The sequence below is a fragment of the Pristiophorus japonicus genome, chromosome 21 (genome assembly GCF_044704955.1).
Source record: "Pristiophorus japonicus isolate sPriJap1 chromosome 21, sPriJap1.hap1, whole genome shotgun sequence".
Taxonomy (NCBI): Eukaryota; Metazoa; Chordata; class Chondrichthyes; family Pristiophoridae; genus Pristiophorus; species Pristiophorus japonicus.
The window spans coordinates 84,815,503-84,842,914 of NC_091997.1; the positions used below are offsets into that span (position 1 = coordinate 84,815,503).

Below are 27,412 nucleotides of genomic sequence, written 5' to 3' on the forward strand. Positions count from 1 at the left end.
TCATCATATTGGGAATAACAAAACCCACTTCAACATCACACTAGAATCATCATAAAGACACTCAATATCACACTGGGATAAAACGCACTCCAACACAGTCGTTTGAATCTTACCACTACATTCTCCTCTTGCATCAAGTTTATAGCCCATGTAACACTCGCAGCGATAACTAGGCCCGGGAAGAGAAATGCAGCGTCCATGCAAGCAGAGATTTCTATAAAACTGGCAGTATTCGGTCATATTCAGAGGGCCTGAAACAGAAATTGTGAAAAACTTAGAATGAAGTAATAGATATAGCTAACAAATAGTTAAACAAATATTGTGAATGATAGTAATGGTATTGCCATCTTACCAATCCCAGGCTGAGGATAATGCCCATTTCCCGTTCCAATTCCAGGTCCAGGCACAACTCCAGGCACAATTCCAGGCACAACTCCAGGCACAACTCCAGGCACAACTCCAGGTCTGTCAGTCCAAGGAATATTAATGCACAATTTGAGATAGTCATCTGAAAGTGCACAGGTAAAGTTATGGTCAATATATTTAGCTGAATCACAGATAAAGGCAAAAACCTTTCAATTGATTGGACTTTATTGTGACTTGATTATCTGTTTGTTTATTTTCAGCTAACATACAAACACATCATCAATAAAGCAGCCTTCATGATTCTATATAGAGCCTTTAACATAAAAACACATCCAAAGGTGTTTCACAGAGGCTAATACTTTTCACCAGTGCAAACGTGGCAACATTATTTTCAGCTGTTTTGTTTCATGTTGAAGTACAAAACAACCAAGTATTGATCTGGTTATTGTAAACTAAAATTGCTATTGATGATACTAATGGATGAATATTTAATTATGTTTGTATGACATTCTGTTCACTCCTGCGTTAAAATGACAGATAGAGAAAGGATATACAAGCATATTAAGTGTTCGTGGAGGAACATTAGAGGTATTCAAGGGCATGCTTTTCATTTATAGCAATGTGTAATTTCCCCCCAATAATATCTACTATTTAATTACAAGTACATCACCTTTGCACTTCAAGTGAAGAAATCATAAAATCTACACAAAGAATTCAAATAGGTTTTAAAACTCAAACAGGGCCATGCTGCCCAACTCCCCTTTAAATAAGATCTGTTCATTTCTCTTGATCTTTGTCTGGTCTAGATTTTCCAAGCTTTGCCAGCCTATTTTGGAGCGAGTGTGTGCAGGAAATACAGTGAGGAGGTATACTGCTGGGTACTTGGCCTGTCACCGTTTGCAGAATTCCCTACCATAAGTGGTGGCGTATGCTGAATACGCCTACCCATATTTAAGCCAACATATTCAACTTACATGTTTGTAACAGAAATATGTCATTCTGCAACTAATGCTTTAGGAATATTGGGTGGTAGGGCTGCTCATGTTCTCAGCACCCAGCACTGCTAAGGGAGTGGAGGGGGCATTTAAAATTGGGCAGCAAAGACAAGTATGATTAATCCCTGCAAATTAAACCTAAAGAAAGAATATTTGGCCTTGAGCCAGCACCACTGGCAATTCTGCATAACAAGTGCTGCAGAAATTTCACACCCTGCCTCTCCCCTTTGCAACCCAGGTGGACAAACAGCAGGAACAAAATAGCACAGACGCCAACTACAATTACAATAACTAGCCTGACACCAGAAAATGAACCGAGATCAGGGATGGAATGAATCTGGTTCCTGCCAGATTGGAAATGTCAGGCCTGGGTTCTTATGCAATAAATAGCATATCAGTTAATTAAGTTTTTTGAACATATTCAAAAGACATATCAACAAGGCAGATCCTAAGTAAGCTATTCAAAAAATAAGTCTTGAAATTACTACTTGTTACATTAGTGGCCAAATGTTGAATGTGTTTGTATGATATTCTTCTGACTGTTGTTTTAATAGAAATGTTGGGCCCAAGTTTTCACACGATAAAAAACGGGCGCCCCTCCGAGCTGGAGCGCTTTGCAGCTCCTTGTCTGTTTGGCGCGGCGCCCAGGGGGTGGAGCCTACAGTCGCACCGATTTTGTAAGTGGGAGGGGGCGGGTACTATTTAAATTAGTTTTTTTCCTGCCGGCAACGCTGCGCGTGCGCGTTGGAGCGTTCGTGCACGCGCAGTGTGAAGGAAACATTGGCACGCGCCCATTTTTGTAGTTCTTTGTAGCTGTTTAATTTTTGAACATTTTTTAATAAAAGCACATTGCCACCAGCACATCAGCACTTGCAGCCTTTTCACTGTCTCCTTCCCCCCTCCCCCGCGGGAAAGAACGGGCGCCTCCTCCCCCCCCCCACGGGAAAGAACGGGTGCCTCCTCCCCCCTCCCCCGGCGGGAAAGAACGGGCGCCTCCTCCTCCACCAGCGGGAAAGAACGGGCGCCTCCTCTCTCCCCCCCCCCCCCGCGGGAAGAACGGGCGCCTCCTCCCCCACCCGCGGGAAAGAACGGGCGCCTCCTCCTCCACCAGCGGGAAAGAACGGGCGCCTCCTCTCCCCCCCCCCCCCCCCCCCGCGGGAAGAACGGACGCCTCCTCCTCCACTAGCGGGAAAGAACGGGCGCCTCCTCTCCCCCCCCCCCCCCCCCCCCGCGGGAAAGAACGGGCGCCTCCTCCCCCCGCGGGAAAGAACGGGCGCCTCCTTCCCCCCCCCCCGCGGGAAGAACGGGCGCCTCCTCCCCCCCCACCCCGGCGGGAAAGAATGGGCGCCACCTCCCTCCCCCACCGCGGGAAGAACGGGCGCCTCCCCCCCCCCACCCACAGGAAAGAACGGGCGCCTCCTTCCTCTCCCCCCCGCGGGAAGAACGGGCGCCTCTTCCCCCACCCCCCCCACCCCGCGGGAAGAACGGGTGCTTCCTCCCTCCCCCACGCGGGAAAGAACGGGCGCCTCCTCCCTCCCCCCCCGCGTGAAGAACGGGCGCCTCTTCCCCCCCACCCCGCGGGAAGAACGGGCGCCTCCTCCCCCCCCGCGGGAAGAACGGACGCCTCCTCCCCCCCCCCCGCGGGAAAGAATGGGCGCCACCTCCCTCCCCCACCGCGGGAAGAACGGGTGCCTCCCCCCCCACCCCGCAGGAAAGAACGGGCGCCTCCTTCCTCTCCCCCCGCGGGAAGAACGGGCGCCTCTTCCCCCACCCCCCCCACCCCGCGGGAAGAACGGGCGCTTCCTCCCTCCCCCACGCGGGAAAAAACGGGCGCCTCCTCCCTCCCCCCCCCCGCGTGAAGAACGGGCGCCTCTTCCCCCACCCCCCCCACCCCGCGGGAAGAACGGGCGCCTCCTCCCTCCCCCCCCGCGGGAAGAACGGGCGCCTCAGGCTGACTGCAGCATTCTCCGTGCCTGAAGCACTTTCACACAGGTAGGAAGATGGTTTATTTAATCTTTTCTTTGCTTAGAAATGTTTATTCAGGTTGGATTTATTTGTAGAAGTATAAATAAGGATTTATTGTAGAATTTAATGACTTCCCTTCCCCCCTTCCCCCCCCCCACCTCGTTCTGGACACCTAATTTGTAACCTGCGCCTGATTTTTTAATGTGTAGAACAGGTTTTTTCAGTTCTACAAAAATCTTCACTTGCTCCATTCTAAGTTAGTTTGGAGTACGTTTTCACTGTGGAAACTTTGAAATCAGGCGTCAGTGGCCGGACACGCCCCCTTTTGAAGAAAAAATTCTGTTCCAAAGTAGAACTGTTCTACCTGACTAGAACTGCAGAAAAAAAGTGGAGAATTGCGATTTCTAAGATAGTCCGTTCTCCACCAGTTGCTCCTAAAAATCAGGCGCAAATCATGTGGAAACTTGGGCCCGTTAACTCATTTGAAATAAATGCCTCCACTAAAATAGCACAGAGAAACAACATACAACCTAATATTTGCAACAGTAAGTTTTAGGCTATACAAACAGAACATTGGATAATAATGACTTTGGTGGCACAATTTGGGAAGTTTTGACCTTTCTTACATTGTTGGTTCCACCCATATTTGGAATTAGTATAAATTAACCAATGTGTGTGCACAGTAGGCTGTGCAGGTGTGCTCAAACAGTTGAAAGGAATTTAATGGGTTGCAGGACCTATTTAAAATACTGTATTCTCATCTGTAGGCTAAGGATTGGGTCATTATTATGACCTGGTTGCACCAGTGCCCTAACATATGTACAGCTGCCTGTAGCTTGAGACTGGCTGCTGGCCTGAGGTTCGACTGCCTGCTGTTGGGAAATTGTTGCCAACAGGCCTACAGACCGAAAGATCCATAGGAGGCTGGAAGAGAATGTTAGTATTTACTTCTCCAGATGCCTTCTGTGTTGCTTCATTAATTTGAACTTCACGTGTACTTCCTTAATACCAGAGTTCTGCTATTTGCCAGTAGTAGTGAAGTGCCCCATTTCAAAATGGAGAGTACAAAGACCAACCATACCCACTCTGTCCTAATGAAACAAACTGCTGCTGATGAACACAGCAGTGACAATAACCATGCAAAGATTCATGAATATACCAGGTCACCTTATCTTGCCTGGTAAATAACAGCTAAGAACAGGTAGATGGAGTGGACAGTGAAATAGTGAAATATGCACACATCTTAAAAAAATTACAATAATTATAAAAAGACACAAAGAAGACATACCAGTTCCACGCATTGGACACATTTCCGGAATTGTACCAGCTGACCAACAGCGACCACTGTCACAACAACACTGCATTTTGGTAAATGGTCTTGGAAGTTCATTAGCACAACGACCATTAACCAGACTGGAATAGCAAATTCCAGCGCGTGCATCTGTTGAAAAAGAAATTCAGTTACTTTTTTCATGCAAAGTAATGCAAAGCTATTAAGACTTGGATTACATTTTCAATAAAATTTAGGAGTAGCCAGTTAACATTACACAATTAACAATAACTAGGAAACCATAAGTTCTTTCCAATTTTCAACTTGTATTCTTTTATTGCAGAGACAGTAAATGTAATGGATTTGAATTTTGGCAATCTCTTATTAACCAATCGTGGCAAAAAACTGTTGCGGATGTCTGCTTTTATTTAAAGCATATTGTAATTATAAAAAACCATTCAAGTGATCTAGTTTATGTAATTTATCACATGTACAGGACTCATGCTTTCGTCTCCCCTCCTCTCTAAGAAACACGAGGAGTATTTTTACGACTTGATGCTCCTGGTACAGAATCTCACCCATTGGGAGTGCAAATTGGGAATATGGGTGAGACGCCAACCACAATGGAAAATCTTGGGGGAGGAAAGTGGGGGGCAAAGGTGTGCCTGAATTTCCAATGTGTTCCCGGAATGGGTAAGGCTCTATGTTGAAAGCATGAACTCATGAAATTAACCATTCTATTTCTTCACTCCCCACTGAATCAGGAATTTGTCCACTTCTTTTCTCGATGTTTTCACTGAGCCAACATTTACTACATAAGTGGATGTATGTTCAATAAGTATTTCTAAGTATTCAATATTTTATTTATCTCTGGTCATTGATGTTACTGGAAAAGTTTTCTACCTGCACTGAGGTTTTGACTTACTTAGCAGCAAGTAAAAATATATCTTCTAAGTTATAAAAACAGAAAACGTTAACCCTGTTTTTCTCTCTACAGATGCTGCCTGACCTGCTGAGATTTCCAGCATTTTCTGTTTTTATTTCAGTATCCAGCATCCGCAGTATTTTGCTTTTGTATTGCTCTTTAAGTTATGTTCGAGACAAAATGTTCTTTATTTATAATCATACCCAAAAAATATGTTGTCTTCAGGCAGCATAAACATCTCCCCAATCATGGCATCAGCACCCTTCATGATTTTAAAAATGTAGATCATACTCCGTCCTCCAAACTAATGTGCTAATATTTTCTTTTCCAATGATAAAATAATTAATTCATTAAAACTCATTAATTTATAATCCAGTATCACTGCTGACCTTTTCTGAATTCCTTCTGATGCTTTCATGTCTTTTTAGAAGCCAGGTAACCAAAATTGGTTAAACAATTTCAACTGTGGTCCATCAACGCTTTATCAATGCCCTAGACTGCTGTTTAGTCATCAACCAAAGCAGTACCATGAAACAGCAATTCATATGTTAGAGTGCAGGAATGATTTACAAGAAACAAGTGTTTCCTTCGGTACATAGGGCATGCAGGTGACTCTTTATTGAAATTATAATCACTCTTCACTGAAGTTTTAAAAAAAACTTTAGTTTTAATATTTAGGAAATCTGAGGAACTTATATTTATCCCTGGCAGGCCTCTAGGTGTCCCTTAATTGGATTTCCTACTGTTAACTGGGCAACGAATTAGCAGATCCATCCATGAGATTAAATTAAGCTTCAGAAACTGCAGATCTCCGCAGAACATTCAGCATAATACAGCTTCAAAACTTCCACATTTCCAGGATGCAGCCAGTGTCATAACTTCCCTGCCTAGAGAACAGATAGGTTCATAACAAATACTGACGAGGGGATTAAATGCAGTATCTCCAAATTTGCGGATGACACTAAGTTGGGTGGCAGTGTGAGCTGCGAGGAGGATGCTATTAGGCTGCAGAGTGACTTGGATAGGTTAGGTGAGTGGGCAAATGCATGGCAGATGAAGTATAATGTGGATAAATGTGAGGTTATCCACTTTGGTGGTAAAAACAGAGAGATAGACTATTATCTGAATGGTGACAGATTAGGAAAAGGGAAGGTGCAACGAGACCTGGGTGTTATGGTACATCAGTCATTGAAGGTTGGCATGCAGGCACAGCAGGCGGTTAAGAAAGCAAATGGCATGTTGGCCTTCATAGCAAGGGGATTTGAATACAGGGGCAGGGAGGTGTTGCTACAGTTGTACAGGGCCTTGGTGAGGCCACACCTGGAGTATTGTGTACAGTTTTGGTCTCCTAACTTGAGGAAGGACATTCTTGCTATTGAGGGAGTGCAGCGAAGATTCACCAGACTGATTCCCGGGATGGCGGGACTGACCCATCAAGAAAGACTGGATCAACTGGGCTTGTATTCACTGGAGTTCAGAAGAATGAGAGGGGACCTCATAGAAACGTTTAAAATTCTGACAGGTTTAGACAGGTTAGATGCAGGAAGAATGTTCCCAATGTTGGGGAAGTCCAGAACCAGGGGTCACAGTCTGAGGATAAGGGGTAAGCCATTTAGGACCGAGATGAGGAGGAACTTCTTCACCCAGAAAGTGGTGAACCTGTGGAATTCTCTACCACAGAAAGTAATTGAGGCCAATTCACTAAATATATTCAAAAGGGAGTTAGATGAAGTCCTTACTACTCGGGGGATCAAGAGTTATGGCGAGAAAGCAGGAAGGGGGTACTGAAGTTTCATGTTCAGCCATGAACTCATTGAATGGCGGTGCAGGCTAGAAGGGCTGAATGGCCTGCTCCTGCACCTATTTTCTATGTTTCTATGAATATTTTCTTCTTTTCTCTCCTTTTAAATTCTTTGAATAAAATAATCTCGGATAAAAATTTCCCAAGACCAGTCCTTCAGGGCTGTCTATTTGGCTTCTCATCAGTGTATTCAATCTTATGGACATTCTTTTAGCCTTTTCAATTACATTTTGATGCTTTTTTGACATTTCTTAAATTATCAGATAGCTGCTCTTCAAATCATACAATAATTTTTACATTTTCAACTAATAAATAAGTGTTCATTTAAATGTAATATTAAATGCTATTTGCTTGCAATTCATTTAAAAAATGATTTTAACATTTTCCTGAATTACATTGTGACTGATCATTCTATTTTGTGTGACTTTTTATTTTTACTCCATTAAATATTAATTATGATTAAAATATTTTACTGAGTATGATTGGGTAAATAGTAATTTAGATTTTTTATTTATTCTAGATTGGGCCGTAAATAGCGGCCTCTCTGGGTGCGTATGATATGCGCACGCGTCCAAAGAGACCCCGCAAGTTCCGGGTTCAGGCGTGCACTGCGCATGCGCCTAAACCCAGCACTTGCAATCTGCCAAAATTTCTTTTGACGGAACGTATGAATGCGAAAGTAAAGGGCCTCCACGGGCAGAGGGTTGGGCCAACTCCTGCCCAGCGAATGTCCTTAAAACTCTTACACCTGGTAAAAGCCTGCATAAGGCCTGCTTTTACAAGCGTAACAGTTTTAAAAGTTCCAAAAAGTACATTTTATGTCTAATTTTTAATATTAAAAACCCTATCCATAAAGTTGATTATTTTTAACACTATTAAAACATTTTTTTAAATTTCAAAAAAATACTTTTTTTCTAAAACATTTAATTTAGTTCAATGAAAAAATACTTCATTTTGATTGGTGGTCCGGCCCACGTGATCCCAGGAGCCGAAGTGTTCATTCCTCCGAGATCACCAGGTACTTGCGTAATTTTTTTTTGTGGTCAGAAGTATCCGCCCACGGGAAGCCTCCACCCGCAATTTCTGGGCCAACATTTTTCATTATTTCAATCATTTTAAAACGTTGGTGATTAAGGCTGGTTTGAAATTGGGAGGGAACAGGGAGCTTAACAGATGACTGGCAGCATGGTAGTAGCGGCTGCAACATAATACGGTAGATGACAGTAGTGCTGACATCAAGTACAAGTAAGTAACTGCATCCTCCAATTCACTATGGGGAAATACCACCAACGATGTCTCTGCAAGATCCTGCAGATCTCCTGGGAGGACAGAAGCACCAACGTTAGTGTCCTCGACCAGGCCAACATCCCCAGCATTGAAGCACTGACCACACTCGATCAGCTCCGCTGGGCAGGCCACATTGTTGACATGCTTGACACGAGACTCCCAAAGCAAGCGCTCTACTCGGAACTCCTTCACGGCAAACGAGTCAAAGGTGGGCAGAGGAAGCGTTTCAAGGTCACCCTCATAGCCTCCTTGATAAAGTGCAACATCCCCACCGACACCTGGGAGTCCCTGGCCAAAGACCGTTCTAAGTGGAGGATGTGCTTCCGGGAGGGCGCTGATAACCTTGAGTCTCGTTGCCGAGAGCATGCAGAAACCAAGCACAGGCAGCAGAAAGAGCGTGTGGCAAACCAGTCCCACCCACCCTTTCCCTCAGCGACTGTCTGTCCCACCTGTGACAGAGACTGTGGTTCTCGTATTGGACTGTTCAGTCACCTAAGAACTCATTTTTAGAGTTGTAGCAAGTATATTCTGAGGGTCTGCCTGTGATGACGATCATGGGAGGTTGACTAGTACTATATGTTTTGAAAAAGTGCACACTTCCTGTAAATGTCACACTTGATCACAGATCTAGCAAAATGACCTTTAATCCTACCAGTTGATTTCCTATTTGTCAACAGTTTGACATTAGATCATTTATCAGCCCCTGCCAGTTAGACAGCAGCTACCAGTGGCATGGTGAATGGCAACATATAAAGCATGCATTCATTGCCATGATCCTCCAAAACATAGCACTGCCAGCCACCATAACCCATCAAATGATGATTTCACCAGTTGGAGGTGCGGAGCTTCTTTAGCATTTGTTTGTTTCTCTGCAACTCAATTATAACTGTATGAGTCCTAGAGACTGAATATTTTTTCACATCGTGCAACAGGATCAAGTACTTCTATATCAAATATAACATTTTAAAATTTCCTGTTACCCTGCCCCAACAATGGGCCTTAATCGCAACAACTCTACTGCACCAACTTCCATTTATTATGCCAGCTTCCCCTTCTGGCTTGAGTAAAACTGCCAATTTCTTCCTAATTTTGGATTGAGACTGTCCAAATAAATTTCACTTGGGCTCTTAAACCTGGCAGAGAAAAAGATTAAAACTGAGGTAAAAGTATAAATATTCTAATCTACCGCATCACCTACTCCCGAAACCTCGTGCGTTATGCACTTTTGAATTTGTATAAAAGATTTTCTAGGCATAAGGAGACAGTTCTTTGCCATGAAGAACAAGAAACCTTTTGCCTATTGCTTCTTCCTTTCAAGAGCTTCATCATCAAGTGTAGGCTCTGCAGCTGGATAGCAAATCTAGCCATCCAGATGAGCAATGATTAGAAACCAATTTAACACTCAGCTTCAGCAAGGTCAAAGACTTACTTGATGATTTCTTATTTGATTTGAGTGCCTGTGCTTAATTTTAGATTTTCATCAGTGCAACTCAGGCTCTGGAGGCTCACTCCTGGTACGTAGAGGGCACTGTTAAGCAAAGCCAACTTACACTTGAAGATAATATTCAAGAATTTGCGCTACTCATTTTATGTCTTTTTGAAGAGGTGAAATAGTACTTGCAATCTAAATGCTATGTCGGGTGGGAAAATAACAAAGGTGCAAGCTCTGATCATCATTAGTTGGAAAGGCTTTGTGACAGGAATTACAAGACTTGAAGCCTGATGGTAAGGGTCAAAGACACCATCTTTATCTGACAGAACACCCTTCTAAAAAATGAAAGTGCTCAGAAAAAGATTCAATGATATAACAGGAACTCAAACAGGGAGGAGAAAAGCACATGATAACCACATGGCTACTACATACAGAAGTGTTGAAGCGACTATGGCCTTATGATATCTGCTGTTGGACCATTGTGCCAACAGATAGTGGACAAACAATGGAGAAACATCCTTTTTTTTGTTATTATTAGTAACAATATACAACACTTTATATTTTTTCTCATATGTTTAAATGCCATTTGCCATCCAACTTCCTAGTAAACTGTCTGTAGACCACATTAAGCAGTCATCACCAAATATCACTAATAGCCCTATAAATAAAAGTCAACTTTAAATTATGAAGCAACATTTTTTCACTGCAATGACTAAATACTTGCTTTCCAGTAAAGAAATCATCTATCCAAACAAAACTTTTATGTTTTCAATGAATTAAGATGCTGCTTTGAAAAAAGGAAAACAAATGCAGAGTAGGTATACTTAGGTAATAAATATTAAATGTGTACTCTCTTTAGTAAAGTGACATAGATTAATGCATCAAGAGTGCCAGCATTTCTTCTCCCGATTTAGGCAAACACTTAAACACTACAGCTGGCCCAGTTTAGACTGGAACAAGTTGTCATGCCGATTCAATAAAGTCCTCATTTGTGGTTGCTACACATTTGGCATTTTATATTAGCAGGATATTGCTTAAATTCATGAGCATCTTGTGCTCATGTTGGCTATGGACCTTGAGAAAAACAAACATTGTAACCCAATGCCAAGTTACCTGATCTCAGCTTGGACATTGGGATACCAATAGGTGTCAATGGCCATGGACTAATGACCTTAAAAAAAATTAACTTTGAAACTTGGAAAAGATACCAGAGAGAATTTGTTGTCTATGGAACTGTAATCCAGCATGAGCAATCCACCTTATGGATAAAAAAGGGGGTTAAAAGAGCAATAAATAAATCCTACAAGTATGATGTAGCCCCAATTCCTTAATGCCATAATACTCATTACATAATTTATCCTCTATCCAACTTAACATTGCTAAATGTACAAAACCTATTACATTTATTTATTCAATGCTAGTAATCCACGCTGACACTCCAATGCAGTATTGAGGGAACGATGCATTGTCTTGCGGATAAGATAACCGAGGCCCTGTCCTCCCTCTCAGGATCCCAAGGCACTAGTCAAAGAAGAGCAGTGGAGTTCTCGATGTCCTGGCCAACATTTATCCCTCAATGAACATTAATAAAAACAGATTAGAAAGTCATGTATCTGATTGCTATTTCTGGTACCTTGCTATGTACAAATTGGCTGCTACATTTCCATACACTACAATAGTTACTACACTTCAAAAGTATTTCATTGGTTGTAAAGCACTTCAGAAATTCCTGAGGTTATGAAAAGTGCAATATAAATGCAAGTATTTTCCTTTTAGTATGCTACTAGCTTTCACATTATCCCAAGTGCTTCTCAAAATTACCAAAATAATTGCACTACAGGTATAATATTTAATTCTAGTAATGGCTAGCGGATTCTATATAGCATAACAGATCACAATCACTAAGGAGGTGGTACTCAGTGAGATAATGGGACTAAGGGCAGATAAATCCCCTGGACCTGATGGCTTATATCCTAGGGTATTAAGAGAAATAGCGGCAGGGATTGTGGATGCATTGGTTGTAATTTACCAAAATTCCCTGGATTCCCAGCAGATTGGAAAATTGTAAATGTGACGCCCCTATTTCAAAAAGGAGGCAGACAAAAAGTAGGAAACTATAGACCAGTTAGTCTAACATCTGTGGTTGGGAAGATGTTGGAGTCCATTATTAAAGAAACAGTAGCAGGACATTTGGAAAAGCAAAATTCGGTCAGGCAGAGTCATCATGGATTTATGAAGGGGAACAGTGTTTGACAAATTTGCTGGAATTCTTTGAGGATGTAACGGACAGGGTGGATAAAAGGAAACCAGTGGATGTGGTGTATTTGGATTTCCAGAAGGCATTTGACAAGGTGCCACATAAAAGGCTACTGCACAAGATAAAAGTTCAAGGGGTTGGGGGTAATATATTAAGTATGGATAGAGGATTGGCTAACTGACAGAAAACAGAGAGTCGGGATAAATGGTTCATTCTCGGGTTGGCAATCAGTAACTAGTGGGGTGCCGCAGGGGTCAGTGCTGGGACCCCAACAATTTACAATCTATATTAACGACTTGGAAGAAGGGACCGAGTGTAATGTAGCCAAGTTTGCTGACGATACAAAGATGGGAGGAAAAGCAATGTGTGAGAAGGACACAAAAAATCTGCAAAAGGACATAGACAGGCTAAGTGAGTGGGCAAAAATTTTGCAGATGAGTATAATGTTGGAAAGTGTGAGGTCATGCACTTTGGCAGAAAAAAATCAAAGAGCAAGTTATTATTTAAATGGAGAAAGATTGCAAAGTGCTGCAATACAGCGGGACCTGGGGGTACTTGTGCATGAAACACAAAAGGATAGTATGCAGGTACAGCAAGTGATCAGGAAGGCCAATGGAATCTTGGCCTTTATTGCAAAGGGGATGGAGTATAAAAGCAGGGAAGTCTTGCTACAGTTATACAGGGTGTTGTTGAGACCACACCTAGAATACTGCGTGCAGTTTTGGTTTCCATATTTACGAAAGGATATACTTGCTTTGGAGACAGTTCAGAGAAGGTTCACTAGGTTGATTCCGGAGATGAGGGGGTTGACTTATGAGGAAAGGTTGAGTAGGTTGGGCCTCTACTCATTGGAATTCAGAAGAATGCGAGGTGATCTTATCGAAACGTATAAGATTATGAGAAGGCTTGACAAGGTGGATGCAGAGAGGATGTTTCCATTGATAGTGGAGACTAGAACTAGAGGACATAATCTTAGAATAAGGGGCCGCCCATTTAAAACTGAGATGAGAAGAAATTTCTTCTCAGAGGACTGTAAATCTGTGGAATTCGCTGCCTCAGAGAGCTGTGGAAGCTGGAACATTGAATAAATTTAAGACAGAATTAGACAGTTTCTTAAAAGATGAGAATAAGGGGAACAGGCAGAGAAGTGGACCCAAGTCCATGATCGGATCAGCTATAATCATATTAAATGGTGGAGCAGGCTTGAGAGGACGTATGGCCTACTCCTGCTCCTATTTCTTATGTTCATATTATAAAAGGCATGAAGTATTAAGCTTTTATAAAAAATACATTTCGTATATGTATTCTCTTTTCAGTCCTCCCACAATATGTATTCACCTCAGCCAAGTGACCATTCCTCTGTGCGAGACTTGACCGTAAATGGTCATTTAACTCTGGGAGATATCAGAGATAACTCAGCACAAAGCGAGAATGGAACCTGCAATACAATGGCGTATTTACCCACAAAACCACTAGAGCACTTAATTAATAGCTTGATAGAGACATTAAGCAGGCAGACTGCCACTTGACTGTTGTGCGGTCTTTATGAAACCACCTATGTTCCTAAATGTTCCTAACTGCTAAAAGACATTTGAAAGCAGTCCAAGTTGGCTTCCCTCAATTTTTACTTACTTGTGAAAAGTGCCTTCTTTTACTTAGTACCTCCCCTGATAATGGGGCTAAAATTCTGGCTGGAGGCTTCCTTTGGACGAACGCCTCTGACCCAAAATTTTCGATTCGGTCGGAGGCCTTCTTTTGATGTGCAGCATATGGGAAAAGGACTTCCTCGCACGCACGAAAGAGCTGGAGTCACGTGGGCCTGGACCACCAATCACTCTGCAGTATTCTCATTGATAATGGGAACTCTGTTTCTCCGAGTTCCCATTATCAATGAGAATAAACTCTAAGATAAGGAGCACAACATAATAAATAAATAAAACACCTCACATATGTCAAATTAATTGAAATTAAAGTTAATTAAATGTGTTCGATAAAAAAATATTTTTTGAAATTTGTTTTAATGTGTTTTAATATGGTTTAAAATAAACTTATCTTAATGGACAGGGTTTTTAATCATAAAAATGTGATTTAAATTTAATTTTTATATATTTTAAAACTCTTACGCTGGTAAAAGTACGCTTTGCGCCTGCTTTCACCAGGTGTAAGAGTTTGAAGGACATTCGCTGGGCAAGAGATGGGCAAATAGCCCAATCTCACCCGCGCGAATGTTCTTCTCCTGGGGATACGGAGGATCTGTCTAGACAAATCTTGGCAGATCCGAAAAGCCGTTTTTCAGCGCATGCACATTGCGCCCTGTAAACCGACTTTTGCGAGGCCGGAATTTTAGCCACATTATGCCTTGAATTAATTCTGAGGAACTGCAAGACTGCCTAATGTATCAACTAGTATAGGGAATGACAGTGTGGCATGTTGTGCTGTGCTATTAACTTTCCTCTATCTTAACAAATACTAAGCTAAATATTAAGAATTCAATTTGAGATACTCTACCTGCTGAATAAAGTATTAGAGGCTATTTAAAAAAAATTAAAACTAACTTGACGAATCTTGTAATTGATTTCAGAAGGATAAGATTGATCCAGAGATCTAGAATCTTAACTGGGATGTCAACAACATTAAACAATTGCTATCTAAAACTTGTGAAACAATCTTTTTAAATTGTTAAAAAGCAATATTGTAACAAATCTATAAAATTATTGAAGGTTAACACAAGGTTATGCTTTTAAACTGAACAGGCATGAATCAAAAGTTACCATTTTGAAGTCCAAGACACTATTAAACTAAAAGAGGTAATGGCAAAAAAAATTTGCCTAATATGTTCTTATATCAAACCATGAATGAATACAGTTAGTATTAACATTTTTTATTGTAAATAAAGATATTAGTACTTCAAACTCAAGTCTTACTCAGGGAGATAAAAATAATTTAATGAAGCCATATAAGCTTTACATTATAAAAAGATGCAAGTTCCTCTGTGGGATTGAGAAAATAATCTGCAAGTGACAGGTTGTATTTTCTCTCAGAAGGCAATGGATTTACTACTTTTGTCTAAAATTCAAATGGCTGACAATTCTTTCAGCTACTACTGGGAGAAGCTAAGGCAGCAACAGATGGTGAGTCCTAAGTAACACATTTCTTTTTACAGAATTTAAATTTATATCCTGGACATGTGGAGTCTTGACCCACTAAACATAGGACTGCAGGTTGTAGTAATGACTATAGAGATCAGATATCAAGAGAATTGTGCTTATTGGTGGCTGCAAAAAGACACTGTTGCTATTTTAATAAGTTCCATAAGTAAGGGAGAATACCTGAGGACTAGAGGACATCTACTATATGCAGATAATCAAAAAACGATGTCACAAATCAATAATTTTAGACTGGTTGGTCCTGGAAATCCACAATATTGCTCTGCAAACAAGTATCCTCCAGTGATTCTCACTCCTGACTCGAATGAAGTATCATAATGCTGATAGGTGCCTTCTTAGGCGGCCATCAAATGGGTTGACATTAGTTCAGCACAAGGTGACCTGTTAGCCCCTGCAATTTATTTGGCCCAATCAGTCCCAGTTGTAAGGGGACCAATTTCAGTGATTATGGAGGCAAATTCTTGTGGAGGTCCAGGCCAGGAGCTCGAGGTGAACACCACATTACTGCTTAGAGTGCCTGGACGCCAGATTAATCCAGCATCCAGCGTGTTCAGTGGTAATGAGACCGAGTCTTTCACATTCTCAGGAAGCCCTAAAGTACTTCACAGCCAATGATTAATATTTGAAGTATACTGTCGCGATGTAGATAGACACAGCAGCCAATAAGCATATGGAAAGGTCCCACAAAAAATAATTGCATTTATATCATATCACACCTTTCATGACATCAGTATGTCCTAAAGTGCTTTAAAACCAATGAAGTACTTTTGAAGTGTGTCACTGTTGTAAGGTAGGAAATGCGGCAGTCAATATGTGCACAGCAAGTTTTCACAAACAACAATAATATAATGACCAGATAATCTATTTTGGTGATGTTGGTTGAGGGATAACTATTGGCCAGGACACTGGGGGGAACTCCCCTGCTCTTCTTCGAATTGTGCCATGGGATTTTTTATATTCACCCGGGAAGGGAGACAGGGCCTCAGTTTATTGTCTTATCCAAAATTCGGCACCTCTGACACAGCAGCACTATTTCAATACTGCAATGAAGCGTCAGCTTCAATTATATGCTTAAGTCCTAGAGAGAGGCTTGAACTCCAGAACGTCGAGAAGGCATTTGACAAGGTGCCACATAAAAGGTTACTGCACAAGATAAAAGTTCAAGGGGTTGGGGGTAATATATTAGTATGGATAGAGGATTGGCTAACTAACAGAGAACAGAGAGTCGGGATAAATGGTTCATTCTCTGGTTGGCAACCAGTAATTAGTGGGGTGCCGCAGGGATCAGTGCTGGAACCCCAACTATTTACAATCTATATTAACAACTTGGAAGAAGGGACTGAGTGTAACGTAGCCAAGTTTGCTGACGATACAAAGATGGGAGGAAAAGCAATGTGTGAGGAGCACCCAAAAAATCTGCAAAATGACAGGCAGGCTAAGTGAGTGGGCAAAAATTTGGCAGATGGAGTATAATGTTGGAAAGTGTGAGGTCATGCACTTTGGCAGAAAAAAATCAAAAAGCACGTGGAGAAATGGAGAAGGATTATAAAGTGCCGCAGTACAGCGGGACCTGGGGGTACTTGTGCATGAAACACAAAAGGATAGTATGCAGGTACAGTAAGTAATCAGGAAGACCAATGGTATCTTGGCCTTTATTGCAAAAGGGATGGAGCATAAAAGGGAAGACTTGCTACATCTATACAAGGTATTGGTGAGGTCACACCTGGAATACTGTGTGCAGTTTTTGTTATGTTCAGAATAATTCCACAGGACTGTATCGCAAGCTCAAACTGTTGTGACCTTGGTCTCTTTATTCAGACTCCAGAGTGAGTAAGCAGCATGGTGAATCACCTTTTATACCTGCTTGCCCCAGGGTGCACAGGTGACCCTTAGGTCTCCCACAGGTGTGCCCTCTAGTGGCAAGTGTTACATTTTGATAAGGTTTACATATATACATAACATCACTCACTCACCACCCCCCCGCCCCCCCCCCCCCCAAGGTGTTATTGTGCAAGTTATTTGCAAGTTGAGGCGATCTGGCGCCCCGCAGCCCCGGGTTGATCGCCTGGGTTGAAGTCCTGACATGGTGGGTTCATCCTCGTGGTTGACGGCGAAGTTGATCATGTTAGTGGGTCGCTGGGGACCAGGTCCTTTCACAGTGGTTCCTGGTTATTTGTAGTTTGCAGTTTGGTCTTGTCCAAATGCTTTACTCGTTAGCCCGGTACATGGTTTCACAATCAAACGCTGTTTTCATCACATACACTCCATTCCCCCCCTTGGCTAATGCGGTGCTAGCGGCCCAGCTGGGGCCTGAACATGGTCTACATCACTTATTCTGATGTCGCGTGGAGGGGCCATGCAATTATGATGCATTCTCTGCTGATGGCATATGGAAAGCTCGGTTCTAAGTGATTCTCTCTGGTGACTGCGTAGCACTCAGGATCGGCAGGTCTGTAGGGAGTCTACCGTGCCATGCGTGGTGCTAGGATTAGTGATTTGGGCTGCCTGCTCCGGGCTATTGTCACTAACCCTGAGGTCTGGCAAGCCCAAGATAGCCGCAATGGCCTTGAGACTTTCAGTAGTGGCGGGAGGCCTAGTGGTCCCCGTGGACCTTGGGCCATAGTATGGAAGCCCCAAACCACTGACTGTGTGTAGCCGCCCTGCCTTGCTTTGCAATGTTGGGATTGGTCTATCGTCTCTGTGACAGATAGGTTGCCACTTCCCATCTAGCAGTTCACCTTTGGCAGGCGGTAACGTGGGATCCTGGCTGGTCCAGGTCCTAAGCTGGGGGGCCGTTACGGTTGACCCCTTGCTTTCTAGCACTTCCACGACCGCGAGTGGGTCTGCAGGCTGCGCCGTTTCCACCCCGGTGGTAGGCAACGGTAGCCAACTGAGGGCATTAGTGCCGTTCTCAGTGTCTGGCCTGTGGCGGATCATGATACAGTGCACAGTGTTAGGCATTCTCGAAACAATGCATCGATAATGGTGCCTCTGCTCTCCCAGGCTCGTGGGATGAGCAGCTTGTCTGATTCGAGCACATATTGGGACACTCTTTGGTACATCTCCTTAGTCCCGTGAACACAGGCTGTTGCTTTGTTTAACTTATTTGATACATGTTCAATCGTTTGGGGCTCGCCCGCTACTTTTGCTTGCTGCACAACACACCCGATCCCGTGCGGTAACATCTCACTTGTTACAAGTACTTTGTCAGATACATATACGACCGGTTGGTGTTCGCCCGCTACTTTGGCTTGTTGCAAGGTGCCCCCAACTCCATATAATGGTACATCGTTGGCCGCGAAGGACCGCTCACAAGGGTTACATAGTGCACACAATTTATTGGAGCGTAATGGGTTCCAGGCCTTCACAGCGGCTGCCCTTTTACCTTTGCCCCAAACCCAGTCGTCTTCCTTGCTGGGCGACACATTCCTCCGTTCGGTTGCGGCGACCTCTTGTGGCCTGGACGCTCTCTCGTCCCGAGGTCTGGACGCTCTCTCGCTCCGTGGTCTGGCCGCGCTCTTGTCCCATGGCCTGGAAGCGCTCTCGTCTGTGTCCGTGATGCCGACTGCCATAATCTTCCTCCCCAGGTATTTTGCCTCTGGCGTGGGAAGACTCATTCGGATCGTTTTGGCCGGAGTCCCAGTCCGCATGGTCGACTTGGGAGCCTGTTCCATCGTCGCAAAGAGGTCGTCGGCTTCGGGTGGTGGGAACCGCGCCTGTACCGCTGCTCGGTTGAACTTTACCTCCTCGTGGTCGTGATGAGCGGCCTGTGCCTTGGGGATCTTGTGAATGAGTCTGCACTTCGATGCCTGGCTCAACTGAAGGTGGGGGTTTGCTCAGGCTTTGAGAAGGGGAGACCTCGTTTGCCGGAGAAGATATGCAGAGGTCTTCCCAGTTCCATCGAATCTTCCCCATCCACCGCCTGCCAAGCAGCGTTGGCCCATCACCTGAAACAATCCACAGTGGTAAATCGTGTACTGCTCCCTCATGGGATACTCATGTCCTCACTACCAATAACTGGTATCAGTTCCTTGGTGTAGGTGAGCAGCTTTGCCTGAATCGGGATCAGCTTGGGTCGCTGTGCTTCGTCGTTCCACAGCCTCTCGAAAGCCTTCTGGCTCATGACTAATTGACTCGCCCCGTATCTAGTTCCATGGATTCTGGAGTGCCGTTAAGTTTAACTTTTAACATTATCGGAGGGCTTTTGGTGGTGAAGGTGTGTATCCCATATACTTCCTCTTCATCCTCAGGTTCAGTTACCTCTCAAGCTCATTCATCGTGATCCTCGCTGGATCAGACGTCCACTTCTGACTTTGTCACGTGGTGCGTCAGAGATCGTTTGCACATTCCCTGGAGGTGCCCCATTGTTCCACAGCCCTTGCATACATTGGGCTTGAATCTGCATTGATGAGCTCTATGGCTGCCCCCGCAGCGCCAACATGGTGCTAATGGATACGCATTCACGCCCCACGGCGGACTCTGAGTCACTCTAGGCCTAGGTCTGGCCTCTGCCTTGTGCCACTCTGCCTGCTGAAAACATTATTTTCTGCACGGTGTTTGCTGGTGATCTTCGATTCTGTGAAGATATCTATTTCGTGTTATCGCTCGTGGATATGAAGGCTTGGGCTATCATGATGGCCTTGCTCAGATCTAGAGATTCGGCAGACAGCAGTTTGCAAAGGATGACCTCGTGGCCAATTCCAAGCGTGAGAAAGTTCCACAATATTTCCCCCAAGGATCCTGCAAAGTCGCACTGCCCCGCAAGGCATCTTAGGTTGGCGACAAAGCTCGCCACGTTCTGGCCCTCGGAGCGACGATGCATGGCCATCAGGATGCTCTCCTTTGACGAGGTGTTCCTTAGCCAGCATACACAGCTCTGCGTAAGATTTGTCTGTTAATTTAACCGGTGCAAGCAAGATTTTTAGGAGGCCATATACCGATGACCCACATACGGTGAAGAGAATCGCCCTGTGCTTAATCTCTGTTTCAGCCATGTCCAATTCGTTGGCCACAAAGTACTGGCGCTCAACAAAGGCTTTCTAATCATCACCCTCAACAAATCTCTCAAGAATACCAACGGCAGGCAATTACTGTGTGAAAGTTCGTGATCTGTTACTCGTCGCCAATTTGTTATGTTCAGAATAAATCCACAGGACTGTATCACAAGCTCAAACTTTGAGACCTTGGTCTCTTTATTCAGACTGCAGAGTGAGGAAAGCAGCATGGTGAATCATCTTTTATACCTGCTTGCCGCAGGGTGCACGGGTGACTCTTAGGTCTCTCACAGGTGTGCCCCCTGGTGGCAAGTCTTATATATGTATGTAAACGTTACCAAAATGTAACGGTTTTGGTTTCCATATTTACGAAAGGATATACTTGCTTTGGAGGCAGTTAAGAAAAGGTTCACTAGATTGATTCCGGGGATTAGGGGGTTGACTTATGAGGAAAGGTTGAGTAGGTTGCGCCTCTACTCACTAGAATTCAGAAGAATGAGAGGCAATCTTATCGAAATGTATAAGATTATGAGGGGGCTTGACAAGGTGGATGCAGAGAGGATGTTTCCACTGATGCGGGAGACTAGAACTAGAGGGCATGATCTTAGAATAAGGGGCCTCCCATTTAAAACTGAGATGAGAAGGAATTTCTTCTCTCACGAGGGTTGTAAATCTGTGGAATTTGCTGCCTCAGAGTGCTGTGGAAGCTGGGACATTGAATAAATTTAAGACAGAAATAGACAGTTTCATAAACGATAAGATATAAATGGGGTTATGGGGAGCGGGCGGGGAAGTGGAGCTGAGTCAATGATCAGATCATTCATGATCTTATTGAATGATGGAGCAGGCTCGAGGGCTGTATGGCCTACTCCTGTTCCTATTTCTTATGTAACTCACAACCTGCTGACTCAGTGCTACCAACTGAGCCAAACTGACTTGTCAACTAGATTGCAAAACCACAAAATTAATATCAAGAGATTAAAGGCTAAATATTTTTCCCCTACACCAAAGCTATAGATATTTTGAATTTCAACTCTCATCAAAAGCAAGATATGTTATATTGATTAACTCTTTAGGAAGGAACTGAGTAAATATCTGGTTAATATGGAATTGAAAGACAAAGTAAGAAGTATAGACAGAGACAATCAAACACATAACATAACATGTATTTTCCTGTGCCACTACCAGCTGTGGAACGAAACTGAAAAATGTAGTTTTGGACTGATATCCTGGATCTTTGCTTGATTATCTTTGAATGTCAAGGAGAAATGCTAAAGAGTTTTATCTTTGTGGAAGATTTACTTATGGTTCTGCACTTGCCTTAGCAAATTAAATAAATTAGGAAGAGGTCAGATCTCTCACGATTGTTGGAAAGATGGAAGAAACAGGCTCAATGAGCCATGCAGCCTTTCCTCTTTCCACACCTTATGTTCTGAGGAACATAGAAAGGAAACATACAAAATCTCAAGACCATATAAGACCATTGCTGGGAATTCCCTTAGAGTTATTCCCATTGCGCTGCCGTAACTTTGCTGGAAGTGCGGCCCGAAATCCTGTTTATTCGTGTAAACTAAGCTTTTGCGACACTTCTGGCAAAATTGCGATGGTGGAGCAGGAGGAGGTCTGAGGCAATTTCTGGCTCATAAACCAACCATCCTCTTAATTAAGTAATGCTTCAAATCCTGCCTGAAACTATCCCTTTTTAGCTTTACTTATACTGTGTTATTCTGCTGTCTTGTACCAAATCAAAAGTCTCTGACTCTTGATCATCTCCATTCCTGAATCACATTGATTTGAATGCCACCATTATATCTCCTAATCAATAAGAATGCTAGTTCTGTAAGGGTATCCTCATGTTTTATTCTCTAGTCCCAAAATCATTCTTCCGTGTATTTTCCAGCTCAGCTACATCCTTCCTGTAGTAAGGTTTCCAGAACTGCATATTCTATCTGATCAATGGTCTATACAGTGGCAGGATAACCTCCTCCAATCTAGTGTGCTCCTATTTTTGTACAAACATTCTACTTGCTTCCTTGACAGCAGCCGGACATTGCCTTGATGTCGAGAGATTTATCAATGATGTCTCCCGGTCTCGTTCAGCCTTTTCTAATTAATTCTATATTCCCTCCACTTATTTCAGTTAAGTGTTTGACTTTACATTAGCTACATCTGACAATTGTTGATCCATTTTCCCAAACACTCAAGTTGGCCAGTACCTTGTCCCCAACTTCAACAATTTTAAATATTTTGCTATCGACTGCAGCATACGAGGTGAAGCTACTGATATCTTCTTCCAGATAATTTATCAAAATGTTGATGAGTATTAATTACCTGCTAGATTTCACTTATCAACCCCCACCCATCAGAAATATTTGCATTTACAAAGATCCACTGGGGTCTAAATTTATAACTGTTAGGTGTGGAGAAAAAGTCAGACTGAACACTGTGAGCTCAAAGTAAAGTGTGACCTTAGTCTTTTATTACAGGTCTCCAGAGTGCCTCTCCAACCTGTGAAGCCTCCTTAAATACCTGTACTCCCAAGGGATTATGGGATCCCTTGGGACTCCAGGGAATGAGCCCTCTGGTGGCTGTACAGAGCAAATATAAGTTTACATATATAACAGTAATCTTCGTCACCCAGCATACAGCTCTGGCCTTGTGGCTGATGCTCGAACAGGTATGAGACAGTGCTCTCACGCAAGATGAAAGAATCATGGATGCTCCCTGGAAATTGTGCATTTACTGCCATGATGCGCTGAGTATGGTCGCAGACGATCTGTACATTCCGGGAGTGGAATCCCTTTCAATTTTGGTAAGCCTCTGGATCCTCCAACGGTGCTTGCAGGGCGATGTATGTACAATCAATGGCACCCTGAACCTTGGGGAAGCCAGCAATCCTACTGAGAGCATCGGCGCAGTTTTCTGTGCCTGACCTGTGGTGGATGGCGTAGTTGTATGCGGACAACTTGAGCGCCCATCTCTGGATGCGGGCTGATGCGTTGGTATTTATCCCCTTACTCTCGGAGAACAGGGATATAAATGGCTTATGGTCAGTTTCCAATTCGAATTTTAACCCAAACAGGTATTGATGCATTTTCTTTACCCCATAAACATACGCTAATGCTTCTTTCTCAATCATACTGTAGGCTCTCTTAGCCTTAGACAGACTCCTGGATGCATAAGCAACCGGTTGCAGTTTCCTGAAATCATTAGCTTGTTGCAATATACACCCGATGCCATATGACAATGTATCACATGCTAGTACCAAACGCTTACATGGATTATACAACACAAGCAATTTGTTTGAGCATAACAATTTTCTCGCTTTTACAAAGGCATTTTCTTGGCTTTTGCCCCAAACCCATTCGTCCCCTTTTCGTAGTAAGACATGCAGTGGTTCTAACTGTGTGCTGAGACCCGGTAAGAAGTTACCAAAGTAGTTCAGGAGTCCCAGAAACGACCGCAGCTCCGTCATGTTCTGTGGCCTCGGTGTGTTCTTGATTGCCTCCATCTTCGCATTGGTGGGCCTGCTGCCGTCCGCCACAATCCTCCTTCCCAAGAACTCCACTTTAGGCGCCAGGAAAACGCACTTCGAGCCGGAAGCTCATTTCAGGGTCAAATATGACACCTCGGTTGCGAACAGTCTAGTTCAGTCTTATACAGATGCTAGGGAGAGGGATGGAGTCAGTGGCTAGGGAACGCAGTTTTTGGCAAGGATCAAAGACAATGGCTTCGGTCTTCCCAATATTTAATTGGAGAAAATTTCTGCTCATCCAATACTGGATGTCAGACAAGCAGTCTGACAATTTAGTGACCGTGAAGGTCTATACAAATCTTGTCCCCTATGGAAGGGAGCATAATGGACATTGTGGACAGGAGTGACATCCTGAGCGTGCCTTCTGGAGAGGCTAGAGGAGATGCCGCAGGGTTTTTAGCCATCTTACCTTCTTTCCCTCCTCACTGAAATCTCACCATGCATGACAAAGAGCTGCTGCTTTCAGCAGTCACTCAGCTGGCTCTGCTTTCCCTTGCCACTAAGTGATAACCCATGTTCCTCTCTTCCCTTTAATGAATCATGAAACAGTGTAGGACACAGCAAATCGGAAGAACCACCAGATCACAAAATAAGATTATCTCAGAGATTTGGCACTCCTCATAGTTTAGAAGCTAGAGTAGAGGTCTGCACTGAGACATTCGCCGAGCATAAGTGTGAAGGAGCAAGGGAAGATGGATAGCATGGCCCAGGAAGCATGTTGCTGGACAGCAAACTTACATCGTAGACCTGCTGCAGAAAGTGGAGATGAAGACCTTGTGCACCAAGCCTACAGCGAGCTGTTGGCTATATAGCACAGGCTTTTAAGTGCACTGGGCAGCCTGCCAGTGAGCTTCCGCACAAGGATGGAGAACATGGAGCCCAACTTCAACTTGTATGGGGTCTCCGTGTATGGTATCCAGACCATGTAGTCAACCATGGAGCATGGGGCCAGCTCTGTGACCACTGCATTTGGACCCACAACAATGGAGCCTCTGGTGGAAGCTCTAACAGCTGTGATGCAAATTCAGACAGCTGCCATCTTGGCTCTGGGCAAAGCATGAAGGACAGCATTGATAGAGACTTTGAAAGCATCTCATCATTCCTGCACTCTTGCACTCTGTTCTCGCACAGAGCAGCAAGAGTGCTGAGATGCAGCCCAGAGTGGCATTGGCTCCATGGGAGAGGCAGATGCTGTCTTCTCTCAGGATGACAGCATGGCTGATCCCACACCATACTCTCAACAAGTGTTCTTGTTGGTGCCCGACAGCCTTACTGCTGCCAAATCTGCAGCTGAGCGTTCTACGACCAGAATTCCTAGATATCTAGTGGGAGGCCAGAGAATTGGGAAACTTTTAAAAGCCAGCAAAGAACGACCAAAAAAATGATAGAGAGGGAAGATAGGTTATGAAAATAAACTAGCACCAAATATAAAACCAGATAGTAAGAGTTTCTACAGATACGTAAAAAGGAAAAGAATGGCTAAAATAAATGTTGGTCCCCTAGAGAATAAGACTGTGGAGTTAATAATGGAGAACAGGGAAATGGTAGCGACGTTGAACAAATATTTTGTATCGGTCTTCATGGTAAAAAAACATCCCAGTAGTGGATAATCAAGGGGCTATAGGGAGGGAAGAACTTAATACAATCACTATCACTAAAGTAGTAGTACTCGGTAAAATAATGGGACTAAAGGTGGACAAGTCCCCTGGGCCTGATGGCTTACATCCTAAAGTCATAAAAAAAGTGGCTGCAGAGATAGTGGATGCATTGGTTGTAATCTACCAAAATTCCCTGGATTTGGGGCGGTCCCAACGGATTGGAAAACTGCAAATGTCACGCCCCTATTTAAAAAAGGAGGCAGACAAAAGGAGGCAGGAAACTATAGACCAGTTAGCCTAACATCTGATGTTGGGAAAATGCTGGAATCCATTATTAAGGAAGCAGCAGCGGGACATTTGGAAAAGCATAATTCAATCAAACAGTCAGCATTTTCCCAACATCAGATGTTAGGCTAACTGGTCTATAGTTTCCTGCCTCCTTTTGTCTGCCTCCTTTTTTAAATAGGGGCGTTACATTTGCAGTTTTCCAATCCGTTGGGACCGCCCCAAATCCAGGGAAAGGGAAATCATGTTTGATAAATTTGCTGGAGTTCTTTGAGGAGGTAATGAGCAGGGTGGATAAGGGGGAACCAGTGGATGTAGTGTATTTGGATTTTCAGAAGGCATTCATTAAGGTGCCACATAAAAGGTTACTGCACAAGATAAAAGTTCATGGGGTTGGGGCTAATATATTCGCATGGATAGAGGATTGGCTAACTAATGGAAAACAGAGTGTCGGGATAAATGGGTCATTTTCTGGTTGGCAAAAAGTGCCGCAGGGATCGGTGCTGGGGCCGCAACTATTTACAATTTATATTAATGACTTGGATGAGGAGACAGAGTGTAATGTAGCCAAGTTTGCTGATGATATAAAGATGGGTGGGAAAGCAAATTGTGAGGAGGACACAAAAAATCTGCAAAGGGATATAGACAGGCTAAGTGAGTGAGCAAAAATTTGGCAGATGGAATATAATGTGGGAAAATGTGAGGTTATCCACTTTGGCAGAAAAAATAGAAAACTATAATATTAATTTAAATGGAGAAAAATTGCAAAAGTATTGCAGTGCAGAGGGGCCTGGGGGTCCTTGTGCATGAAACACAAAAAGTTAGTATGCAGATACAGCAAGTAATCAGGAAAGCAAATGGAATGTTGGCCTTTATTGCAAGGGGGATGAAGTATAAAAGCAGAGAAGTCCTGCTACAACTGTACAGGGTATTGGTGAGGCCACACCTGAAGTACTGCGTACAGTTTTGGTCTCTGTATTTAAGGAAGGATATACTTGCATTGGAGGCTGTTCAGAGAAGGTTCACTAGGTCGATTTCGGAGATGAGGGGGTTGACTTATGAAGATAGGTTGAATAGGTTGGGCCTATACTCATTGAAGTTCAGAAGAATGAGGTGTGATCTTATCAAAACATATAAGATAATGAGGGGGCTCGACAAAGTGGATGCAAAGAGGATATTTTCACACATAGGGGAAACTAAAAATAGGGGACATAGTCTCAGAATAAGGGGCCGCCCATTTAAAACTGAGATGAGGAGGAATTTCTTCTCTCAGAGGGATGTAAATCTATGGAATGCTCTGCTCCAGAGAGCTGTGGAGGCTGGGTCATTGAATATATTTAAGTTGGAGATAGACAGATTTTTGAGCGATAAGGGAATAGAGGGTTATGTGGAGCAGGGAGGGAAGTGGAGCTGAGTCCATGATCAGCCATGATATTAAATGGCGGAGCAAGTTCGAGGGACCAGATAGGCCTACTCCTGCTCCTATTTCTTATGTAGATCGCCCACCATTGCCATCTCAGGAATCCTCAATGACA

At 43.5% G+C, this 27,412-nt stretch overlaps 1 protein-coding gene across 3 annotated transcripts in view; it reads right to left on the bottom strand.

Moving 5' to 3' along the window:
* Nucleotides 1-27,412, bottom strand: part of LOC139234157 (fibrillin-1-like) — a 602,997-nt gene that overhangs the window by 250,370 nt on the left and 325,215 nt on the right. For all 3 annotated transcript variants that reach the window (XM_070865155.1, XM_070865154.1, XM_070865156.1), the window contains 3 exons: nucleotides 4,615-4,767; nucleotides 353-508; nucleotides 114-251 (listed from right to left, as the gene is read on the bottom strand). In XM_070865155.1, coding sequence (XP_070721256.1) covers nucleotides 114-251; nucleotides 353-508; nucleotides 4,615-4,767 — 447 coding nt within the window. The remainder of the gene's footprint in view (nucleotides 1-113; nucleotides 252-352; nucleotides 509-4,614; nucleotides 4,768-27,412) is intronic.